Genomic DNA, 20,589 nt, shown 5'->3' with positions numbered 1-20,589 from the left:
CGACTTTCTTGGTGTGCTTGGACCATGTTAGTTTGTTGGTGATGTCAGCGTGAACGATGCATCACGCTGACTTGTTGATAATATGAGCAGAGCGCGCTTCCCTCACCAGCTTCGCCCAGTCACGTGACGGGCCATGCCCCAGTGCAACCTGGCCAGTTGAATAAAATTCCCTCAATATGTGCTGTAGGCTGACAACAAGGCGGTATCTGACGATGTTATCCATATGTATGCTCAGGCTGCATGGTGAGGTGGAGGACAACGTAGACATTGGGCTCCGGCCTGCCGCAGGACTCCTCACCCCCCAGCTCTCTCTGAGGGACCTGGAGTCCAATCACAGCCAGGAGGGACATAGCGTCGACCAGGGACATAGCCAGCTATTGACCACCTGTATGCTGGCTGCCATGGAGACCAGGTCCAGATTCAGACAGGTATGGCAGGTAAAGCAGGGTGTTTAAAGTCTCTGGTAAACCATTTTGCATGGGTCCTCTAAAGTCAACAGTTACCTGTTTTAGCCTCTGCAATCCCCTCCCTTTATCATTCTGTATCTGGTGTTTCCTGACTGACTGTATGGAATCCCCTCCCTTTATCATTCTGTATCTGGTGTTTCCTGACTGACTGTATGCAATCCCCTCCCTTTATCATTCTGTATCTGGTGTTTCCTGACTGACTGTATGCAATCCCCTCCCTTTATCATTCTGTATCTGGTGTTTCCTGACTGACTGTATGGAATCACCTCCCTTTATCATTCTGTATCTGGTGTTTCCTGACTGACTGTATGCAATCCCCTCCCTTTATCATTCTGTATCTGGTGTTTCCTGACTGACTGTATGCAATCACCTCCCTTTATCATTCTGTATCTGGTGTTTCCTGACTGACTGTATGGAATCACCTCCCTTTATCATTCTGTATCTGGTGTTTCCTGACTGACTGTATGCAATCCCCTCCCTTTATCATTCTGTATCTGGTGTTTCCTGACTGACTGTATGGAATCCCCTCCCTTTATCATTCTGTATCTGGTGTTTCCTGACTGACTGTATGCAATCCCCTCCCTTTATCATTCTGTATCTGGTGTTTCCTGACTGACTGTATGCAATACCCTCCCTTTATCATTCTGTATCTGGTGTTTCCTGACTGACTGTATGGAATCACCTCCCTTTATCATTCTGTATCTGGTGTTTCCTGACTGACTGTATGCAATCCCCTCCCTTTATCATTCTGTATCTGGTGTTTCCTGACTGACTGTATGCAATCACCTCCCTTTATCATTCTGTATCTGGTGTTTCCTGACTGACTGTATGGAATCACCTCCCTTTATCATTCTGTATCTGGTGTTTCCTGACTGACTGTATGCAATCCCCTCCCTTTATCATTCTGTATCTGGTGTTTCCTGACTGACTGTATGGAATCCCCTCCCTTTATCATTCTGTATCTGGTGTTTCCTGACTGACTGTATGGAATCCCCTCCCTTTATCATTCTGTATCTGGTGTTTCCTGACTGACTGTATGCAATCCCCTCCCTTTATCATTCTGTATCTGGTGTTTCCTGACTGACTGTATGGAATTCCTCTCTCTATCATTCTGTATCTGGTGTTTCCTGACTGACTGTATGCAATCACCTCCCTTTATCATTCTGTATCTGGTGTTTCCTGACTGACTGTATGGAATCCCCTCCCTTTATCATTCTGTATCTGGTGTTTCCTGACTGACTGTATGGAATCACCTCCCTTTATCATTCTGTATCTGGTGTTTCCTGACTGACTGTATGGTATTCCTCTGTCTCTATCATTCTGTATCTGGTGTTTCCTGACTGACTGTATGGTATTCCTCTGTCTCTATCATTCTGTATCTGGTGTTTCCTGACTGACTGTATGCAATCACCTCCCTTTATCATTCTGTATCTGGTGTTTCCTGACTGACTGTATGCAATCCCCTCCCTTTATCATTCTGTATCTGGTGTTTCCTGCCTGACTGTATGGAATTCCTCTGTCTCTATCATTCTGTATCTGGTGTTTCCTGACTGACTGTATGCAATCACCTCCCTTTATCATTCTGTATCTGGTGTTTCCTGACTGACTGTATGGAATCCCCTCCCTTTATCATTCTGTATCTGGTGTTTCCTGACTGACTGTATGCAATCCCCTCCCTTTATCATTCTGTATCTGGTGTTTCCTGACTGACTGTATGCAATCCCCTCCCTTTATCATTCTGTATCTGGTGTTTCCTGACTGACTGTATGGAATCCCCTCCCTTTATCATTCTGTATCTGGTGTTTCCTGACTGACTGTATGGAATCCCCTCCCTTTATCATTCTGTATCTGGTGTTTCCTGACTGACTGTATGGTATTCCTCTGTGTCTATCATTCTATATCTGGTGTTTCCTGACTGATTGTATGGAATTCCTCTGTCTCTATCATTCTGTATCTGGTGTTTCCTGACTGACTGTATGCAATCCCCTCCCTTTATCATTCTGTATCTGGTGTTTCCTGCCTGACTGTATGCAATCCCCTCCCTTTATCATTCTGTATCTGGTGTTTCCTGACTGACTGTATGGAATTCCTCTGTCTCTATCATTCTGTATCTGGTGTTTCCTGACTGACTGTATGCAATCCCCTCCCTTTATCATTCTGTATCTGGTGTTTCCTGACTGACTGTATGCAATCACCTCCCTTTATCATTCTGTATCTGGTGTTTCCTGACTGACTGTATGCAATCCCCTCCCTTTATCATTCTGTATCTGGTGTTTCCTGACTGACTGTATGCAATCCCCTCCCTTTATCATTCTGTATCTGGTGTTTCCTGACTGACTGTATGGAATTCCTGTCTCTATCATTCTGTATCTGATGTTTCCTGACTGACTGTATGGAATTCCTCTGTCTCTATCATTCTGTATCTGACTGTATGGAATTCCTCTGTCTCTATCATTCTGTATCTGACTGTATGGAATTCCTCTGTCTCTATCATTCTGTATCTGGTGTTTCCTGACTGACTGTATGGAATTCCTCTGTCTCTATCATTCTATATCTGGTGTTTCCTGACTGACTGTATGGTATTCCTCTGTCTCTATCATTCTATATCTGGTGTTTCCTGACTGACTGTATGGAATTCCTCTGTCTCTATCATTCTGTATCTGACTGTATGGTATTCCTCTGTCTCTATCATTCTATATCTGGTGTTTCCTGACTGACTGTATGGTATTCCTCTGTCTCTATCATTCTATATCTGGTGTTTCCTGACTGACTGTATGGAATTCCTCTGTCTCTATCATTCTGTATCTGACTGTATGGTATTCCTCTGTCTCTATCATTCTATATCTGGTGTTTCCTGACTGACTGTATGGTATTCCTCTGTCTCTATCATTCTGTATCTGGTGTTTCCTGCCTGACTGTATGGAATTCCTCTGTCTCTATCATTCTATATCTGGTGTTTCCTGACTGACTGTATGGTATTCCTCTGTCTCTATCATTCTATATCTGGTGTTTCCTGACTGACTGTATGGTATTCCTCTGTCTCTATCATTCTATATCTGGTGTTTCCTGACTGACTGTATGGTATTCCTCTGTCTCTATCATTCTGTATCTGACTGTATGGAATTCCTCTGTCTCTATCATTCTATATCTGGTGTTTCCTGACTGACTGTATGGTATTCCTCTGTCTCTATCATTCTGTATCTGACTGTATGGAATTCCTCTGTCTCTATCATTCTATATCTGGTGTTTCCTGACTGACTGTATGGAATTCCTCTGTCTCTATCATTCTATATCTGGTGTTTCCTGACTGACTGTATGGTATTCCTCTGTCTCTATCATTCTATATCTGGTGTTTCCTGACTGACTGTATGGTATTCCTCTGTCTCTATCATTCTATATCTGGTGTTTCCTGACTGACTGTATGGTATTCCTCTGTCTCTATCATTCTATATCTGGTGTTTCCTGACTGACTGTATGGTATTCCTCTGTCTCTATCATTCTATATCTGGTGTTTCCTGACTGACTGTATGGTATTCCTCTGTCTCTATCATTCTATATCTGGTGTTTCCTGACTGACTGTATGGTATTCCTCTGTCTCTATCATTCTGTATCTGACTGTATGGAATTCCTCTGTCTCTATCATTCTATATCTGGTGTTTCCTGACTGACTGTATGGTATTCCTCTGTCTCTATCATTCTGTATCTGACTGTATGGAATTCCTCTGTCTCTATCATTCTATATCTGGTGTTTCCTGACTGACTGTATGGAATTCCTCTGTCTCTATCATTCTATATCTGGTGTTTCCTGACTGACTGTATGGTATTCCTCTGTCTCTATCATTCTATATCTGGTGTTTCCTGACTGACTGTATGGTATTCCTCTGTCTCTATCATTCTATATCTGGTGTTTCCTGACTGACTGTATGGAATTCCTCTGTCTCTATCATTCTATATCTGGTGTTTCCTGACTGACTGTATGGTATTCCTCTGTCTCTATCATTCTGTATCTGGTGTTTCCTGACTGACTGTATGGTATTCCTCTGTCTCTATCATTCTATATCTGGTGTTTCCTGACTGACTGTATGGAATTCCTCTGTCTCTATCATTCTATATCTGGTGTTTCCTGACTGACTGTATGGAATTCCTCTGTCTCTATCATTCTATATCTGGTGTTTCCTGACTGACTGTATGGAATTCCTCTGTCTCTATCATTCTATATCTGGTGTTTCCTGACTGACTGTATGGTATTCCTCTGTCTCTATCATTCTATATCTGGTGTTTCCTGACTGACTGTATGGAATTCCTCTGTCTCTATCATTCTATATCTGGTGTTTCCTGACTGACTGTATGGTATTCCTCTGTCTCTATCATTCTATATCTGGTGTTTCCTGACTGACTGTATGGTATTCCTCTGTCTCTATCATTCTTTAACCCGCTGCTGTCCAGGTGACAGAGGGCATCAATGCACTACCCTCCACCAACCAGGAGGTGTCAGACTGCAGTCGCACCCTGACAGTTCAGCAGCTCCACCATGTAGTCATAGGTGAGAAACGCATGCAGTCTTTGTTTGCATTAGGAATCTTAATAAGCCCTCTTGTCCCTCCCATGGCTGATGAAGAGAATATTCACTAAATTAGCATTTTAAAGATGTGAATCAGAGTTTGGTTTCCCCTCCTCCCCTTCCAGGCCCGTCCTTAATAGATTTTGGTGAGGTGTGTGTGGCCTCAGTGTGTGTGAGGAACCTGGACCTGGTGAACAACCTGCAGGTGTATGTGTGGGTGCAGCTGGAGTTAGACTGCTGTCCTGAGCTGCAGCGCTCCAGTCCACTGTCCCACGTGCTGCCCCCCCTCTCCAGAGCCACCCTGCCCCTCGTCTTAGAGAGCACCAAGCTGGGAAAGTTCCACAAGTTAGTCACTGTGTGTGTGGCTGGTTGTCTGTCTCTGTCTCTCTCTCTCTCTCTGTCTCTCTCTCTCTCTCTCTCTCTCTCTCTCTCGCTCTCGCTCTCGATCTCTCTCTCTCTTTATATATAGAGGTTTCCTAAATTGATAATTGACAAACCAAATCCAGTCCAATTCTTATTGATTGATTAACTGACTGCCTGGCTGACATTTGACTGGTAGATTCCATCTCCCTCTCCCAGGTCAATCTCCTACACGGTGAATAGTCATCACCGAAGCCATGTCCTGGTTCAGTCCCAGCTGGTCCCTGTGGTCCTCCAGCTGTCCCAGAGCCAGGTGGTCCTGTCCCCTTCCCCCAGCTACCTGGCCCAGTCGGGCTACAGGGGTACTGTGACCCTGGTCAACCCCAGGAACCACCCGGCTGACTTCACCTGGAGGCCTATCATCACAGAGACGGGCCTGGCCTTCTCCATACGCCCAGCCACAGGTAGGCTGCTGCTCTGGGCCTTATCAAAACCACACACTACTGTCGTCTTCTATATGTTCTGTATGGTGATGTACTGTAGTCTAGTCTTCTATATGTACTGTATGGTGATGTACTGTAGTCTAGTCTTCTATATGTTCTGTATGGTGATGTACTGTAGTCTAGTCTTCTATATGTTCTGTATGGTGATGTACTGTAATCTAGTCTTCTATATGTACTGTATGGTGATGTACTGTAATCTAGTCTTCTATATGTTCTGTAGTCTAGTCTTCTATACAGTGGGGAGAACAAGTATTTGAAACACTGCCGATTTTGCAGGTTTTCCTACTTACAAAGCATGTAGAAGTCTGTACTTTTTATCATAGGTGCACTTCAACTGTGAGAGACGGACTCTAAAACAAAAATACAGAAAATCACATTGTATGATTTTTAAGTAATTAATTTGCATTTTATTGCATGACAGAAAAGCAGAACTTAATATTTGGTACAGAAACCTTTGTTTGCATTTACAGAGATCATACGTTTCCTGTAGTTCTTGACCAGGTTTGCACACACTGCAGCAGGGATTTTGGCCCACTCCTCCATACAGACCTTCTCCAGATCCTTTAGGTTTTGGGGCTGTCTCTGGGCAATACGGACTTTCAGCTCCCTACAAATATTTTCTATTGGGTTCAGGTCTGGAGACTGGCTAGGCCACTCCAGGACCTTGAGATGCTTCTTACAGTGCCACTCCTTAGTTGCCCTGGCTGTGGGTTTCGGGTCATTGTCATGCTGGAAAACCCAGCCACGACCCATCTTCAATGTTCTTACTGAGGGAAGGAGGTTGTTGGCCAAGATCTCGCGATACATGGCCCCATCCATCCTCCCCTCAATACGGTGCAGTCGTCCTGTCCCCTTTGCAGAAAAGCATCCCCAAAGAATGATGTTTCCACCTCCATGCTTCACGGTTGGGATGGTGTTCTTGGGGTTGTACTCATCCTTCTTCTTCCTCCAAACACGGCTAGTGGAGTTTAGACCAAAAAGCTCTATTTTTGTCTCATCAGACCACATGACCTTCTCCCATTCCTCCTCTGGATCATCCAGATGGTCATTGGCAAACTTCAGACGGGCCTGGACATGCGCTGGCTTGAGCAGGGGGACCTTGTGTGCGCTGCAGGATTTTAATCCATGACGGCGTAGTGTATTACTAATGGTTTTCTTTGAGACTGTGGTCCCAGCTCTCTTCAGGTCATTGACCCGGTCCTGCCGTGTAGTTCTGGGGGAGGAAAACCTGCAAAATCGGCAGTGTATCAAATACTTGTTCTCCCCACTGTATGTACTGTATGGTGATGTACTGTAGTCTAGTCTTCTATTTGTACTGTATGGCGATGTACTGTAGTCTAGTCTTCTATATGTACTGTATGGTGATGTACTGTAGTCTAGTCTTCTATATGTTCTGTATGGTGATGTACTGTAGTCTAGTCTTCTATATGTTCTGTGTGGGGATGTACGTGTCTCTATATGTTCTGTATGGTGATGTACTGTCTCTGGCCCTATATGTACTGTTTGGTGATGTACTGTAGTCCTTCTATATGTTCTGTCTGTCTCTCCCTCTAGTCTCGCTCTCTCTCCCTACCCCCCCCGCTCTCTCTCTCTCCCTCCTCTTCTCTCTGCCAGGTACTGTGGAGGCGTACAGGGAGTTAGACTGTGAGGTGATGTGGCATCCCTCTTTCTCCTCTCCTCTGGAGGGACAGTTTGACCTGTGTGTTCACCAGGGAAACACCGCACAGCTACGATGTCTGGCCAAGGTGTGTGTGTATCTGTGTGTTTCTGTAGTTGAGGTTCCTGTGATTGTTAATGTAGAGAGAGATCCCATTCCCCTCCCTCCAGCTTGGTTCATCCAGTGTGCAGCTGGCTGAGAAACATCTGGTGTTTGGATCAGTACCTCTCATCTTCCCCTCCATCAGGACTGCAACGCTACACAACACAGGACACAACCATGCCTACTTCCAGGTACACACTCCACACCGGGTCTTTGTACCGTTTATACTTGTGTGTGTGTTTTATAGAGGTATAGCGTGTGTGTGTGTGTGTGTATGTGTGTGTATCAGGTGTTGGACGTGTACCCCCTGCCTGGCATGGTGGTGACCCCCACCGAGGGTGTGGTACCTGTGGGGGGACAGGCAGAGGTCCAGGTGCACCTCAACCCCGGAGCTGTCATGAAGTTTGACACCAGAGTGGAGGTGAAGGAAACAGACACACAACAAGTCTGTACAAACACACAACATATTAAAAAGTCTCTACAAACACACAACATATCGTAAAGTCTCTACAAACACACAACATATCATAGTCTCTACAAATAATGACATTATTATATCATTATTTCCGAAACCTAAATAACCTCTATCTGTCTTAATCTGTCATTATTTCAGAAACCTAAATAAACCTCTAGAAACCTAAATAACCTCTTATCTGTCTGTCTATTATTTCAGAAACCTAAATAACCTCTAGTCTTATCTGTCATTATTTCAGAAACCTAAATAACCTCTAGTGTTATCTGTCATTATTTCAGAAACCCAGATAGTCATGATGGATGAGCTTGTCTAACGAGGTGTGTGTGTTGCAGATAGCTCTAAGGAACATGAAATCTCTGGAGCTGAGAGTGGGCGGGTCGGTCGAGCCCCCTCTGGTGGACATCAACGTGGTGAGTTCATATGTCGACCCCCCCGGTGAACATCAACGTGGTGAGTTCATATGTGGAGCCCCCCCCCCCCCCCCTCTGGTGGACATCAACGTGGTGAGTTCATATGTCGACCCCCCCTGGTGGACATCAACGTGGTCAGTTCATATGTGGAGCCACCCTCCCTGGTGGACATCAATGTGGTGAGTTCATATGTGGAGCCCCCCCACCCCCCCTGGTGAACATCAACGTGGTGAGTTCATATGTCGACCCCCCCTGGTGAACATCAACGTGGTGAGTTCATATGTGGAGCCCCCTCCCCCCCTGGTGGACATCAATGTGGTGAGTTCATATGTGGAGCCCCCCTGGTAAACATCAACATGGTGAGTTCATATGTGGAGCCCCCCCCCCCCCCCCCCTGGTCAAAGTTGAAGTGTACCGGGACTTCCCGGGTGGCGCAGTGGTTAAGGGCGCTGTACTGCAGCGCCAGCTGTGCCATCAGAGTCCCTGGGTTCGCGCCCAGGCTCTGTCGTAACCGGCCGCGACCGGGAGGTCCGTGGGGCGACGCACAATTGGCCTAGCGTCGTCCGGGTTAGGGAGGGCTTGGTCGGTAGGGATGTCCTTGTCTCATCGCGCACCAGCGACTCCTGTGGCGGGCTGGGCGCAGTGTGTGCTAACCAAGGTTGCCAGGTGCACGGTGTTTCCTCCGACGCATTGCTGCGGCTGGCTTCCGGGTTGGATGCGCGCTGTGTTAAGAAGCAGTGCGGCTTGGTTGGGTTGTGTATCAGAGGACGCATGACTTTCAACCTTCGTCTCTCCCGAGCCCGTACGGGAGTTGTAGCAATGAGACAAGATAGTAGCTACTACAACAATTGGATACCACGAAATTGGGGAGAAAAAGGGGTAATTTCTTTTTTTTTATTACAAAAAATTGAAGTGTACCTATGATGAAAATTACAGGCCTCTCTCATCTTTTTAAGTGGGAGAACTTGCACAATTGGTGGCTGACTAAATACTTTTTTGCCCCACTGTATGTGTGTATGTACAGTGGCAAGAAAAAGTATGTGAACCCTTTGGAAAAGTCACAACAACAGACCAACATAGTGTGCTTAAACTAATAACACACAAACAATGTGGCTTTTTTTCTCTCCATACATAATGGTGTGTGTTCCTTCCAAACAACTCAACTGTGGTTTAATCTGTCCACATAATATTTTGCCAGAAGCGCTGTGGAACATCCAGATGCTCTTTTGTTAACTTCAAATGTGCTGCATTGTTTTTTTTGAGACAGCAGTGGCTTCTTCCGTTGTGTCCTCCCATGAACACCATTCTTGTTTAGTGTTTTACATATCGTAGACTCGTCAGAGATATTAGCATGTTCCAGAGATTTCTGTAAGTCTTTAGCTGACACTCTAGGATTCTTCTTAACCTCATTGAACATTCTGCTCTGTGCTCTTGCAGTCATCTTTGCAGGACGGACTCTCCTGTAGCAACAGGGCTGAACTTTCTCCACTTCTAGACACGTTGTCTTACTGTGGACTGATGAACATCAAGACTTTTAGAGATACTTTTGTAACCCTTTCCAGTTTTATGCAGGTCAACAATTAGGTCTTCTGAGATCTCTCTTGTTCGAGGCATGGTTCCCATCAGGCAATGCTTCTTGTGAATAGCAAACTCACATTTTGTGAGTGTTTTTATAGGGCAGGGCAGCTCTAACCAACATCTCCAATCTTGTCTCATTGATTGGACTCCAGGTTAGCTGACTCCTGACTCCAATTAGCTTTTGGAGAAGTCATTAGCCTGGGGGTTTACATACTTTTTCCATCCTACACTGTGAATGTTTAAATTATGTAATATAGACAAGAAAAATACAATAATTGGTGTGTTATTAGTTTAAGCACACTGTGTCTGTTGTTGTGGCCTAGATGGAGATCAGAATACATTTTATGACCAATTTATTCAGAAATCCAGGTAACTCCAAAGGGTTCACATACTTTTTCTTGCCACTGTGTGTGTGTGTGTGTGTGTGTGTGTGTGTGTGTGTGTGTGTGTGTGTGTGTGTGTGTGTGTGTGTGTGTGTGTGTGTGTGTGTGTGTGTCTGTGTCTGTGTCTGTGTGCCTGTGTGTGTGTGTCTGTGTGTGTGTCTGTGTGTGTGTGTGTGTGTGTGTGTGTGTGTCTGTGTGTCTGTGTGTGTGTGTGTGTCTGTGTGTGTCTGTGTGTGTGTCTGTGTCTGTGTGTCTGTGTCTGTGTGTGTGTGTGTGTGTGTGTGTGTGTGTGTGTGTGTGTGTGTCTGTGTCTGTGTCTGTGTCTGTGTGTGTGTGTGTGTGTGTGTGTGTGTGTGTGTGTGTGTGTGTGTGTGTACGAAACACACAGAACAGCAGAGCATAACAGCGTGTCCTGAATATGCCCTGTCAGGTGCACACTACAGCCTCTCTAGTCCTTTTCTGCTGAGTTGTGGAAAACAAACAATCCGTACCAATTCATCATAACAACAAAGTCTGCTGCTTCCTGGTTTGAAATGAATGGAAACCCCTTTTCCAACAGAACAAGATGAATGTGGTGGTGTTCACTGCCTTGAAATGAGCAGGTGGTTCACACACAAAAATAGACTACTTTTTGTGTGTGAATAGTCCTTCTTCCTTTTTGCAATGGGGAGTTCTTTAAAAAGAATCAGAATTGACATGTTTTCCTTTGGAGTGTTTGTCTCAGCGCCTTAGCTGGGCTCTGTAGAATGAGCTGCTGGGCTCTATAGAATGAGCTGCTGGGCTCTGTAGAATGAGCTGCTGGGCTCTGTAGAATGAGCTGCTGGGCTCTGCAGAATGAGCTGCTGGGCTCTGTAGAATGAGCTGCTGGGCTCTGTAGAATGAGCTGCTGGGCTCTGTAGAATGAGCTGCTGGGCTCTATAGAATGAGCTGCTGGGCTCTGTAGAATGAGCTGCTGGGCTCTGTAGAATGAGCTGCTGGGCCACGCAGGCTTTGAAAAGGGCAGGCCACGCTTACAGCTGGATCCAACTGGATCCTCCCTCTCCTTTAACTGGATCCTCCCTCTCCTTTAACTGGATCCTCCCTCTCCGTTAACTGGATTCTCCCTCTCCTTTAACTGGATCCTCCCTCTCCTTTAACTGGATCCTCCCTCTCCTTTAACTGGATCCTCCCTCTACCTGGATCCTCCCTCTCCTTTAACTGGATCCTCCCTCTACCTGGATCCTCCCTCTCCCTGGATCCTCCCTCTCCTTTAACTGGATCCTCCCTCTACCTGGATCCTCCCTCTCCTTTAACTGGATCCTCCCTCCTAACTGGATCCTCCCTCTCCTTTAACTGGATCCTCCCTCTCCTTTAACTGGATCCTCCCTCTCCTTTAACTGGATCCTCCTTCTCCTTTAACTGGATCCTCCCTCTCCTTTAACTGGATCCTCCCTCTCCTTTAACTGGATTCTCCCTCTCCTTTAACTGGATTCTCCCTTTTCATTCTTTCATTTTCAGAGAGCAGAGCTGAGCTGTTTATTTTCAGAGATCAAAGCTGAGCTGTTCATTTTCAGAGAGCAGAACAGAGCTGAGCTGTTCATTTTCAGAGAGCAGATCAAAGCTGAGCTGTTCATTTTCAGAGAGCAGAGCAGACCTGTTCATTTTCAGAGAGCAGAGCAGATCTGTTCATTTTCAGAGAGCAGAACAGAGCTGAGCTGTTCATTTTCAGAGAGCAGAGCAGACCTGTTCATTTTCAGAGAGCAGAACAGAGCTGAGCTGTTCATTTTCAGAGAGCAGAGCTGAGCTGTTCATTTTCAGAGAGCAGAGCAGACCTGTTCATTTTCTGAAGGCTGTTTTTTCTGCCACAGTCAGAAAACAAAACATTCAACTCGGTCTGTAAAATATTTAGACTCCTTAAATATTCCTCCTCTCAGAAACATCTCTCCATCTTACTTATCCTCCTCCTCCTCCTCTCAGAAACATCTCTCCATCTTAGTTATCCTCCTCCTCTCAGAAACATCTCTCCATCTTAGTTATCCTCCTCCTCCTCTCAGAAACATCTCTCCATCTTAGTTATCCTCCTCCTCCTCTCAGAAACATCTCTCCATCTTAGTTATCCTCCTCCTCTCAGAAACATCTCTCCATCTTAGTTATCCTCCTCTCAGAAACATCTCTCCATCTTAGTTATCCTCCTCCTCCTCCTCCTATCAGAAACATCTCTCCATCTTAGTTATCCTCCTCCTCTCAGAAACATCTCTCCATCTTACTTATCCTCCTCCTCCTCCTCTCAGAAACATCTCTCCATCTTAGTTATCCTCCTCCTCTCAGAAACATCTCTCCATCTTAGTTATCCTCCTCCTCCTCTCAGAAACATCTCTCCATCTTAGTTATCCTCCTCCTCCTCTCAGAAACATCTCTCCATCTTTGTTATCCTCCTCCTCCTCTCAGAAACATCTCTCCATCTTAGTTATCCTCCTCCTCCTCTCAGAAACATCTCTTCATCTTTGTTATCCTCCTCCTCCTCTCAGAAACATCTCTTCATCTTTGTTATCCTCCTCCTCCTCTCAGAAACATCTCTCCATCTTTGTTATCCTCCTCCTCCTCTCAGAAACATCTCTCCATCTTAGTTATCCTCCTCCTCCTCTCAGAAACATCTCTTCATCTTTGTTATCCTCCTCCTCCTCCTCTCAGAAACATCTCTTCATCTTTGTTATCCTCCTCCTCCTCTCAGAAATCATTCCTGTTCCACGGAGTGTATTCTGGTTCCAGTCGTGGCGTTCCGTTCTCCCTGAGGAACCGATCCTCTGCCCTGGCCCGGGTCCAGTTTGACCTGTCAGAACACACTGACTTCACCATCCACCTCCCTCCACACTCTGCAGGTATGTATTTGATTGATTGATAGACACATTGACTGTGACTGAAATGCTCTGAGAAGATAGACTGTCATAAATTGTCAGCCTAGTTCAATTTAGATGTATGGATTACTAAACTGGAGGCCTAATATTGAGAGCCAGGTGTTGGTGTGTTACAGGTACGAGCCAGGAGCCAGACGTGTTTGTGATGGATTTACAGGGGCAGCAGACTGCCCAGTGTTGCCTGGTGTTCTCCCCTAAACAAGTAAGGGCTCCATCCTCCCTCCTCTGTTTTCATTATCCCTCATCTATACTATTAATCACCAACACATCAACCACCTTCCACAGTCCTCCACCTACATCTGTGTCTATTAATCACCAACACATCAACCACCTTTCACAGTACTCCACCTACATCTGTGTCACCTTCCACAGTACTCCACCTACATCTGTGTCTATTAATCACTAACACATCAACCACCTTCCACAGTACTCCACCTACATCTGTGTCTATTAATCACCAACACATCAACCACCTTCCACAGTACTCCCCCTTACATCTGTGTCTATTAATCACCAACACATCAACCACCTTCCACAGTACTCCACCTACATCTGTGTCTATTAATCACTAACACATCAACCACCTTCCACAGTACTCCACCTACATCTGTGTCTATTAATCACCAACACATCAACCACCTTCCACAGTACTCCACCTACATCTGTGTCTATTAATCACCAACACATCAACCACCTACCACAGTCCTCCACCTACATCTGTGTCTATTAATCACCAACACATCAACCACCTACCACAGTCCTCCACCTACATCTGTGTCTATTAATCACCTTCCACAGTACTCCACCTACATCTGTGTCTATTAATCACCAACACATTAACCACCTTCCACAGTACTCCACCTACATCTGTGTCTATTAATCACTAACACATCAGCCACCTTCCACAGTACTCCACCTACATCTGTGTCTATTAATCACCAACACATCAACCACCTTCCACAGTCCTCCACCTACATCTGTGTCTATTAATCACCAACACATCAACCACCTTCCACAGTACTCCACCTACATCTGTGTCTATTAATCACCAACACATCAACCACCTACCACAGTCCTCCACCTACATCTGTGTCTATTAATCACTAACACATCAACCACCTTCCACAGTACTCCACCTACATCTGTGTCTATTAATCACCAACACATCAACCACCTTCCACAGTACTCCACGTACATCTGTGTCTATTAATCACCAACACATCAACCACCTACCACAGTCCTCCACCTACATCTGTGTCTATTAATCACCTTCCACAGTACTCCACCTACATCTGTGTCTATTAATCACCAACACATCAACCACCTTCCACAGTACTCCACCTACATGTGTGTCTATTAATCACCAACACATCAACCACCTTCCACAGTCCTCCACCTACATCTGTGTCTATTAATCACCAACACATCAACCACCTTCCACAGTCCTCCACCTACATCTGTGTCTATTAATCACCAACACATCAACTACCTTCCACAGTACTCCACCTACATCTGTGTCTATTAATCACCAACACATCAACTACCTTCCACAGTACTCCACCTACATCTGTGTCTATTAATCACCTTCCACAGTACTCCACCTACATCTGTGTCTATTAATCACCAACACATTAACCACCTTCCACAGTACTCCACCTACATCTGTGTCTATTAATCACCTTCCACAGTACTCCACCTACATCTGTGTCTATTAATCACCTTCCACAGTCCTCCACCTACATCTGTGTCTATTAATCACCTTCCACAGTACTCCACCTACATCTGTGTCTATTAATCACCTTCCACAGTACTCCACCTACATCTGTGTCTATTAATCACCTTCCACAGTACTCCACCTACATCTGTGTCTATTAATCACCTTCCACAGTACTCCACCTACATCTGTGTCTATTAATCACCTTCCACAGTACTCCACCTACATCTGTGTCTATTAATCACCAACACATTAACCACCTTCCACAGTCCTCCACCTACATCTGTGTTTATAATAGACATGTTTTCCCTGAACACAGAGACATCAAGGATAAGTTCTCCCCACCATAATCATGATCCTAACCTCATCATTACACCAAACGGAACTGACCCAAACCCCATCCCATCTCTATCAGTCGGTAGTTCCTGTGTTTGTCCTGCAGGTGGCAGCGTATGACTTCAACCTGCCTGTGACGGTCAACGGTGTGGGCATGCCTCCCTTCTCCTCTTCCTCCTCCTACGCCCCTCCCAACTCTGTCCACAAGTCCTCCTCTTCCCGGGACCAACACATCGTCACCCCGCGCCCGCTGCCCATCGCCATGGAGACGCTATCACGCAGGGTGCAGGCCACAGGTTAGGGTGCAGATACGGGGTCAGAAAGTGTGTCAGTTGCCTGCCTGAACCATTGGCCTGAACAGATGGACTGAGATGTTCTGTCCCTGCAGTATACTTAATATATATATATATATTTTATTTTTAAATAAACTTTTCTTGCTGCTTTTCCTTGACAGTAAACAAACAACAGACAAAAACAAGAAACAACTTAACATTTACATACATTTCCACAAACATCAATGACATCACACTTTCTCAGACCTACATGTTCCCACTGTATCCACATCCAACGTTGTTTCCAATACTTGTAAGACTCCATATGACCTCACAATGTGCTATGTTGTTTCTGTCCCTGCAGTATACTAGACAGTAATGACACTACACACTCAGCATTCCATAGGGCTCTGAGATAAGAAAATAGGTTGAAGATAAGAGTGGTTTAGGAGCTGAGATAAGACAATAGGTTGAAGATAAGAGAGGTTTAGGAGCTGAGATAAGACAATAGGTTGAAGATAAGAGTGGTTTAGGAGCTGAGATAAGACAATAGGTTGAAAATAAGAGAGGTTTAGGAGCTGAGATAAGACAATAGGTTGAAGATAAGAGAGGTTTAGGAGCTGAGATAAGACAATAGGTTGAAGATAAGAGTGGTTTAGGAGCTGAGATAAGACAATAGGTTGAAGATAAGAGTGGTTTAGGAGCTGTGATAAGACAATAGGTTGAAGATAAGAGTCTTTTAGGAGCTGAGATAAGACAATAGGTTGAAGATAAGAGAGGTTTAGGAGCTGAGATAAGACAATAGGTTGAAGATAAGAGAGGTTTAGGAGCTGAGATAAGACAATAGGTTGAAGCTAAGAGTGGTTTAGGAACTGTGATAAGACAATAGGTTGAAGATAAGAGTGGTTTGGGAGCTGAGATAAGACAATAAGTTGAAGATAAGATAGGAGCTGTGATAAGACAATAGGTTGAAGAGAGGGGTTTAGGAGCTGTGATAAGACAATAGGTTGAAAATAAGAGTGGTTTAGGAGCTGAGATAAGACAATAGGTTGAAGATAAGAGTGGTTTAGGAGCTGTGTAATTAGCACTTAATATATTCTGTCCCTGTGTGTCCCTCAGCCCTGTGTGTCCCGCTGGAGATGTCACCATCAAGTCTCCAGTTTGATCTGGAGCCCTTTAGCTCAGTTACTACTACCTCACAAACTCAGGTAGCTACTGTCACCTCAGCACTCCACCAACTACTAAAGCAGGTAGATTCTGAATGGCAGATGTTTCTCATGGCTGGCAGAGAGAAAGAGCTTGATATTCCCAACTGAGAGGCAGTTTGTGTGTTGTTGGGCTGAGCTACAACCAGCTGGAAGCTCTTCTCCTCTGTTGTCTCCAGACCGTAGAGCTGAGGAACGTGTCTGACAAGAGGCTGAGCTGGAGGATTGACTGCAGCGCTGCAGTAACACCAGGAGGGGGCAGTAGCACCAGCAGCAATGAGGGGCTGTTCACTGTCTGTCCTACTGCTGGGACACTGGAGCCACTGCAGTGTGTGTCTGTCACTGTCTCCCTCTATCCTGAGAGAGTCCCACCAGGTTAACCCCTCTCTCACCTCACCCTCAGAGCTCACTTCTGGTGGACAGTTAATATAATTATAATAACAACACTCCAAAGTTCATCGTTTTATATTTATTTAACTTGACAAGTCAGTTAAGAGCAAATTATTATTTACAATGACGGCCAAACCTGGACGACTCTGGGACAATTGTGCGCCGCCCTGTGGGACTCCCAATCACGGCCGGTTGTGATACAGCCTGTAATCGAACCAGGGTCTGTAGTGACGCCTCGCACTGAGATGCAGTGTCTTAGAACCACTGTAGATAGCACTGAGATGCAGTGCCTTAGACCGCTGAACCAGGGTCTGACGTCTCTAACTGAGATGCAGGGTATGTAGTGACGCCTCTAGCACTGAGATGCAGTGCCTTAGACCGCTGAACCAGGGTCTGTAGTGACGTCTCTAGCTCTGAGATGCAGTGTTATGTTTAGATGAGTCCTGCTGCTACTGAATGATTTCATGGAGGTTCTGAAAGTGTTTTTTTTAATGTGTATTGTTCTGCATCTTCACTCTTTCTACCAGTGACAGCGGGTCAGATCGAGGTGTCCCTCCCTCTTTTTCTGTCTGAGGAGGGGCAGGAGGAGAGAGAGGGGGAGGAGGGGGGAGCCCCTCACCCCTACAGGGTGCTGTCTCTCAGTGCCACCCCTCACCCCCCCAGCATCACCTTCCTCCCCCCCCGAGTCCTCCTCACCCCTGTCCCTCTGGACACACCCTCCACCACCACCCTCTTCCTGCTCCCCACCGGGTACCCCAGGTCTGTACCACCCATCCACCTGCCTGTCATGATGGGCTTCCACCCACTAACTGACTGTTTACTGTAGTACAGTAATGATCTCTATGCTCTGATAGGTAGCCTGTGTATTTATAACCTGATCCAGCAGTGTTACAGCTCCAGATAAACATATCTGCATTTCCATACAGTAATAATACAGAATAGAGTCCCATTATAGTCCCACTATAGAGTCCCATTATAGAGTCCCATTATAGAGTCCCATTATAGTCCCATTATAGTCCCATTATAGAGTCCCATTATAGAGTCCCATTATAGAGTCCCATTATAGTCCCATTATAGAGTCTCATTATAGAGTCCCATTATAGTCCCATTATAGAGTCCCATTATAGAGTCCCATTATAGAGTCCCATTATAGAGTCCCATTATAGAGTCTCATTATAGAGTCCCATTATAGAGTACCATTATAGAGTCGTTATAGAGTAATTATAGAGTCATATATTAATATCCCATATAGTGTAATACAGTCCCATTCTCACCTCTATGACCTTTGCCTTCTGACCCTAGTGGTTCCTGTCTGCGTGTGGAAGTGGAGGAGATGGTTCTGAAGGATGGCAGTCGGGTGAAGCCCCTCTCAGTCAGCCTGCCCCACAACGGCACCGTCCCTCCCCAGACCCACACAGAGCCCCAGACCCACACAGAGCCCCGGACCCACACAGAGCCCCAGACCCACACAGAGCCCCAGACCCCCATCACCTGCACAGTGACCTTCTGCTCACCTCAGCCCCTGGACCTCAGCTCACACATCACATTCCTGGACCACCTCAACAACAGGTACGGATACTTAGGAAACCTTGTCCCAGTCAGCCACACATACTGTTCATTATCTCTCTCTCTTTTGTACTCTAGATCTAGAAGGCCCTTCTTGCCTTGTCTCTCAGATCATTTCTCTCTCTCTCTCTCTCTCTCTCTCTCTCTCTCTCTCTCTCTCTCTCTCTCTCTCTTTCTCTCTCTCTCTCTCTCTCTCTCTCTCTCTCTCTCTCTCTCTCTCTCTCTCTCTCTCTCTCTCTCTCTCTTTTGTACTCTAGATCTAGAAGGCCCTTCTTGCCTTGTCTCTCAGATCATTTCTCTCTCTCTCTCTCTCTCTCTCTCTCTCTCTCTTTCTCTCTCTCTCTCTCTCTCTCTCTCTCTCTCTCTCTCTCTCTCTCTGTCTCTCTCTCTCTCTCTCTCTCTCTCTCTCTTTTGCACTCTAGATCTTTCTCTGTCTCTCTCTCTGTCTCTCTCTGTTTCTTTCTCTCTCTCAATTCAATTCAATTCAAGGGGCTTTATTGTCATGGGAAACGTGTTAACATTGCCAAAGCAAGTGAGGTAGATAATATACAAAAGTGAAATAAACAATAAAAATTAACAGTAAACATTACACATACAGAAGTTTCAAAACAATAAAGACATTACAAATGTCATATTATATATATATAGTGTTTTAACAATGTACAAATGGTTAAAGTACACAAGGGAAAATAAATAAGCATAAATATGGGTTGTATTTACAATGGTGTTTGTTCTTCACTGGTTGCCCTTTTCTCGTGGCAACAGGTCACAAATCTTGCTGCTGTGATGGCACACTGTGGAATTTCACCCAGTAGATATTGGGAGTTTATCAAAATTGGATTTGTTTTCGAATTCTTTGTGGATCTGTGTAATCTGAGGGAAATATGTCTCTCTAATATGGTCATACATTGGGCAGGAGGTTAGGAAGTGCAGCTCAGTTTCCACCTCATTTTGTGGGCAGTGAGCAGGTCTGCCTACGGCGACCTTTCTCAATAGCAAGGCTATGCTCAGTCTGTACATAGTCAAAGCTTTCCTTAAGTTTGGGTCAGTCACAGTGGTCAGGTATTCTGCCACTGTGTACTCTCTGTTTAGGGCCAAATAGCATTCTAGTTTGCTCTGTTTTTTGGTTAATTCTCTCCGATATGTCAAGTAATAATTTTTTTGTTTTCTCATGATATGGTTGGGTCTAATTGTGTTGCTGTCCTGGGACTGTGGGGTTTGTTTTAGTGTTTGTGAACAGAGCCCCAGGACCAGCTTGCTTAGGGGACTCTTCTCCAGTTTCATCTCTCTGTAGGTGAAGGCTTTGTTATGGAAGGTTTGGGAATCGCTTCCTTTTAGGTGGTTGTAGAATTTAACGGCTCTTTTCTGGATTTTGATAATTAGTGGGTATCGGCCTAATTCTGCTCTGCATGCATCATTTGGTGTTCTACGTTGTACACAGAGGATATTTTTTGCAGAATTCTGCATGCAGTCTCAATTTGGTGTTTATCCCATTTTGTGAAATCTTGGTTAGTGAGCGGACCCCAGACCTCACAACCATAAAGGGCAATGGGCTCTATGACTGATTCAAGTATTTTTAGCCAGATCCTAATTGGTATGTTGAATTTTATGTTCCTTTTGATGGCATAGAATGCCCTTCTTGCCTTGTCTCTCATAATTTCTCTCTCTCTCTCTCTCTCTCTCTCTCTCTCTCTCTCTCTCTCTCTCTCTCTCTCT

At 45.2% G+C, this 20,589-nt stretch overlaps 1 protein-coding gene across 1 annotated transcript in view; it reads left to right on the top strand.

Moving 5' to 3' along the window:
• LOC139373934 (cilia- and flagella-associated protein 47-like) overlaps positions 1–20,589 on the top strand; it is a 106,732-nt gene that overhangs the window by 14,344 nt on the left and 71,799 nt on the right. The window contains exons 12-26 of the mRNA XM_071115019.1: positions 236–437; positions 4,914–5,010; positions 5,154–5,373; positions 5,608–5,852; positions 7,506–7,636; positions 7,719–7,841; positions 7,940–8,071; positions 8,458–8,535; positions 13,207–13,354; positions 13,507–13,592; positions 15,547–15,736; positions 16,832–16,920; positions 17,097–17,271; positions 17,832–18,066; positions 18,610–18,876. Of these exons, the coding sequence (XP_070971120.1) occupies positions 236–437; positions 4,914–5,010; positions 5,154–5,373; positions 5,608–5,852; positions 7,506–7,636; positions 7,719–7,841; positions 7,940–8,071; positions 8,458–8,535; positions 13,207–13,354; positions 13,507–13,592; positions 15,547–15,736; positions 16,832–16,920; positions 17,097–17,271; positions 17,832–18,066; positions 18,610–18,876 (2,418 nt within the window). The remainder of the gene's footprint in view (positions 1–235; positions 438–4,913; positions 5,011–5,153; positions 5,374–5,607; positions 5,853–7,505; positions 7,637–7,718; positions 7,842–7,939; positions 8,072–8,457; positions 8,536–13,206; positions 13,355–13,506; positions 13,593–15,546; positions 15,737–16,831; positions 16,921–17,096; positions 17,272–17,831; positions 18,067–18,609; positions 18,877–20,589) is intronic.

This window comes from Oncorhynchus clarkii, chromosome 18 (assembly GCF_045791955.1).
Source record: "Oncorhynchus clarkii lewisi isolate Uvic-CL-2024 chromosome 18, UVic_Ocla_1.0, whole genome shotgun sequence".
Lineage (NCBI taxonomy): Eukaryota > Metazoa > Chordata > Actinopteri > Salmoniformes > Salmonidae > Oncorhynchus > Oncorhynchus clarkii.
This window is presented reverse-complemented; position numbering and strand designations above follow the sequence as displayed.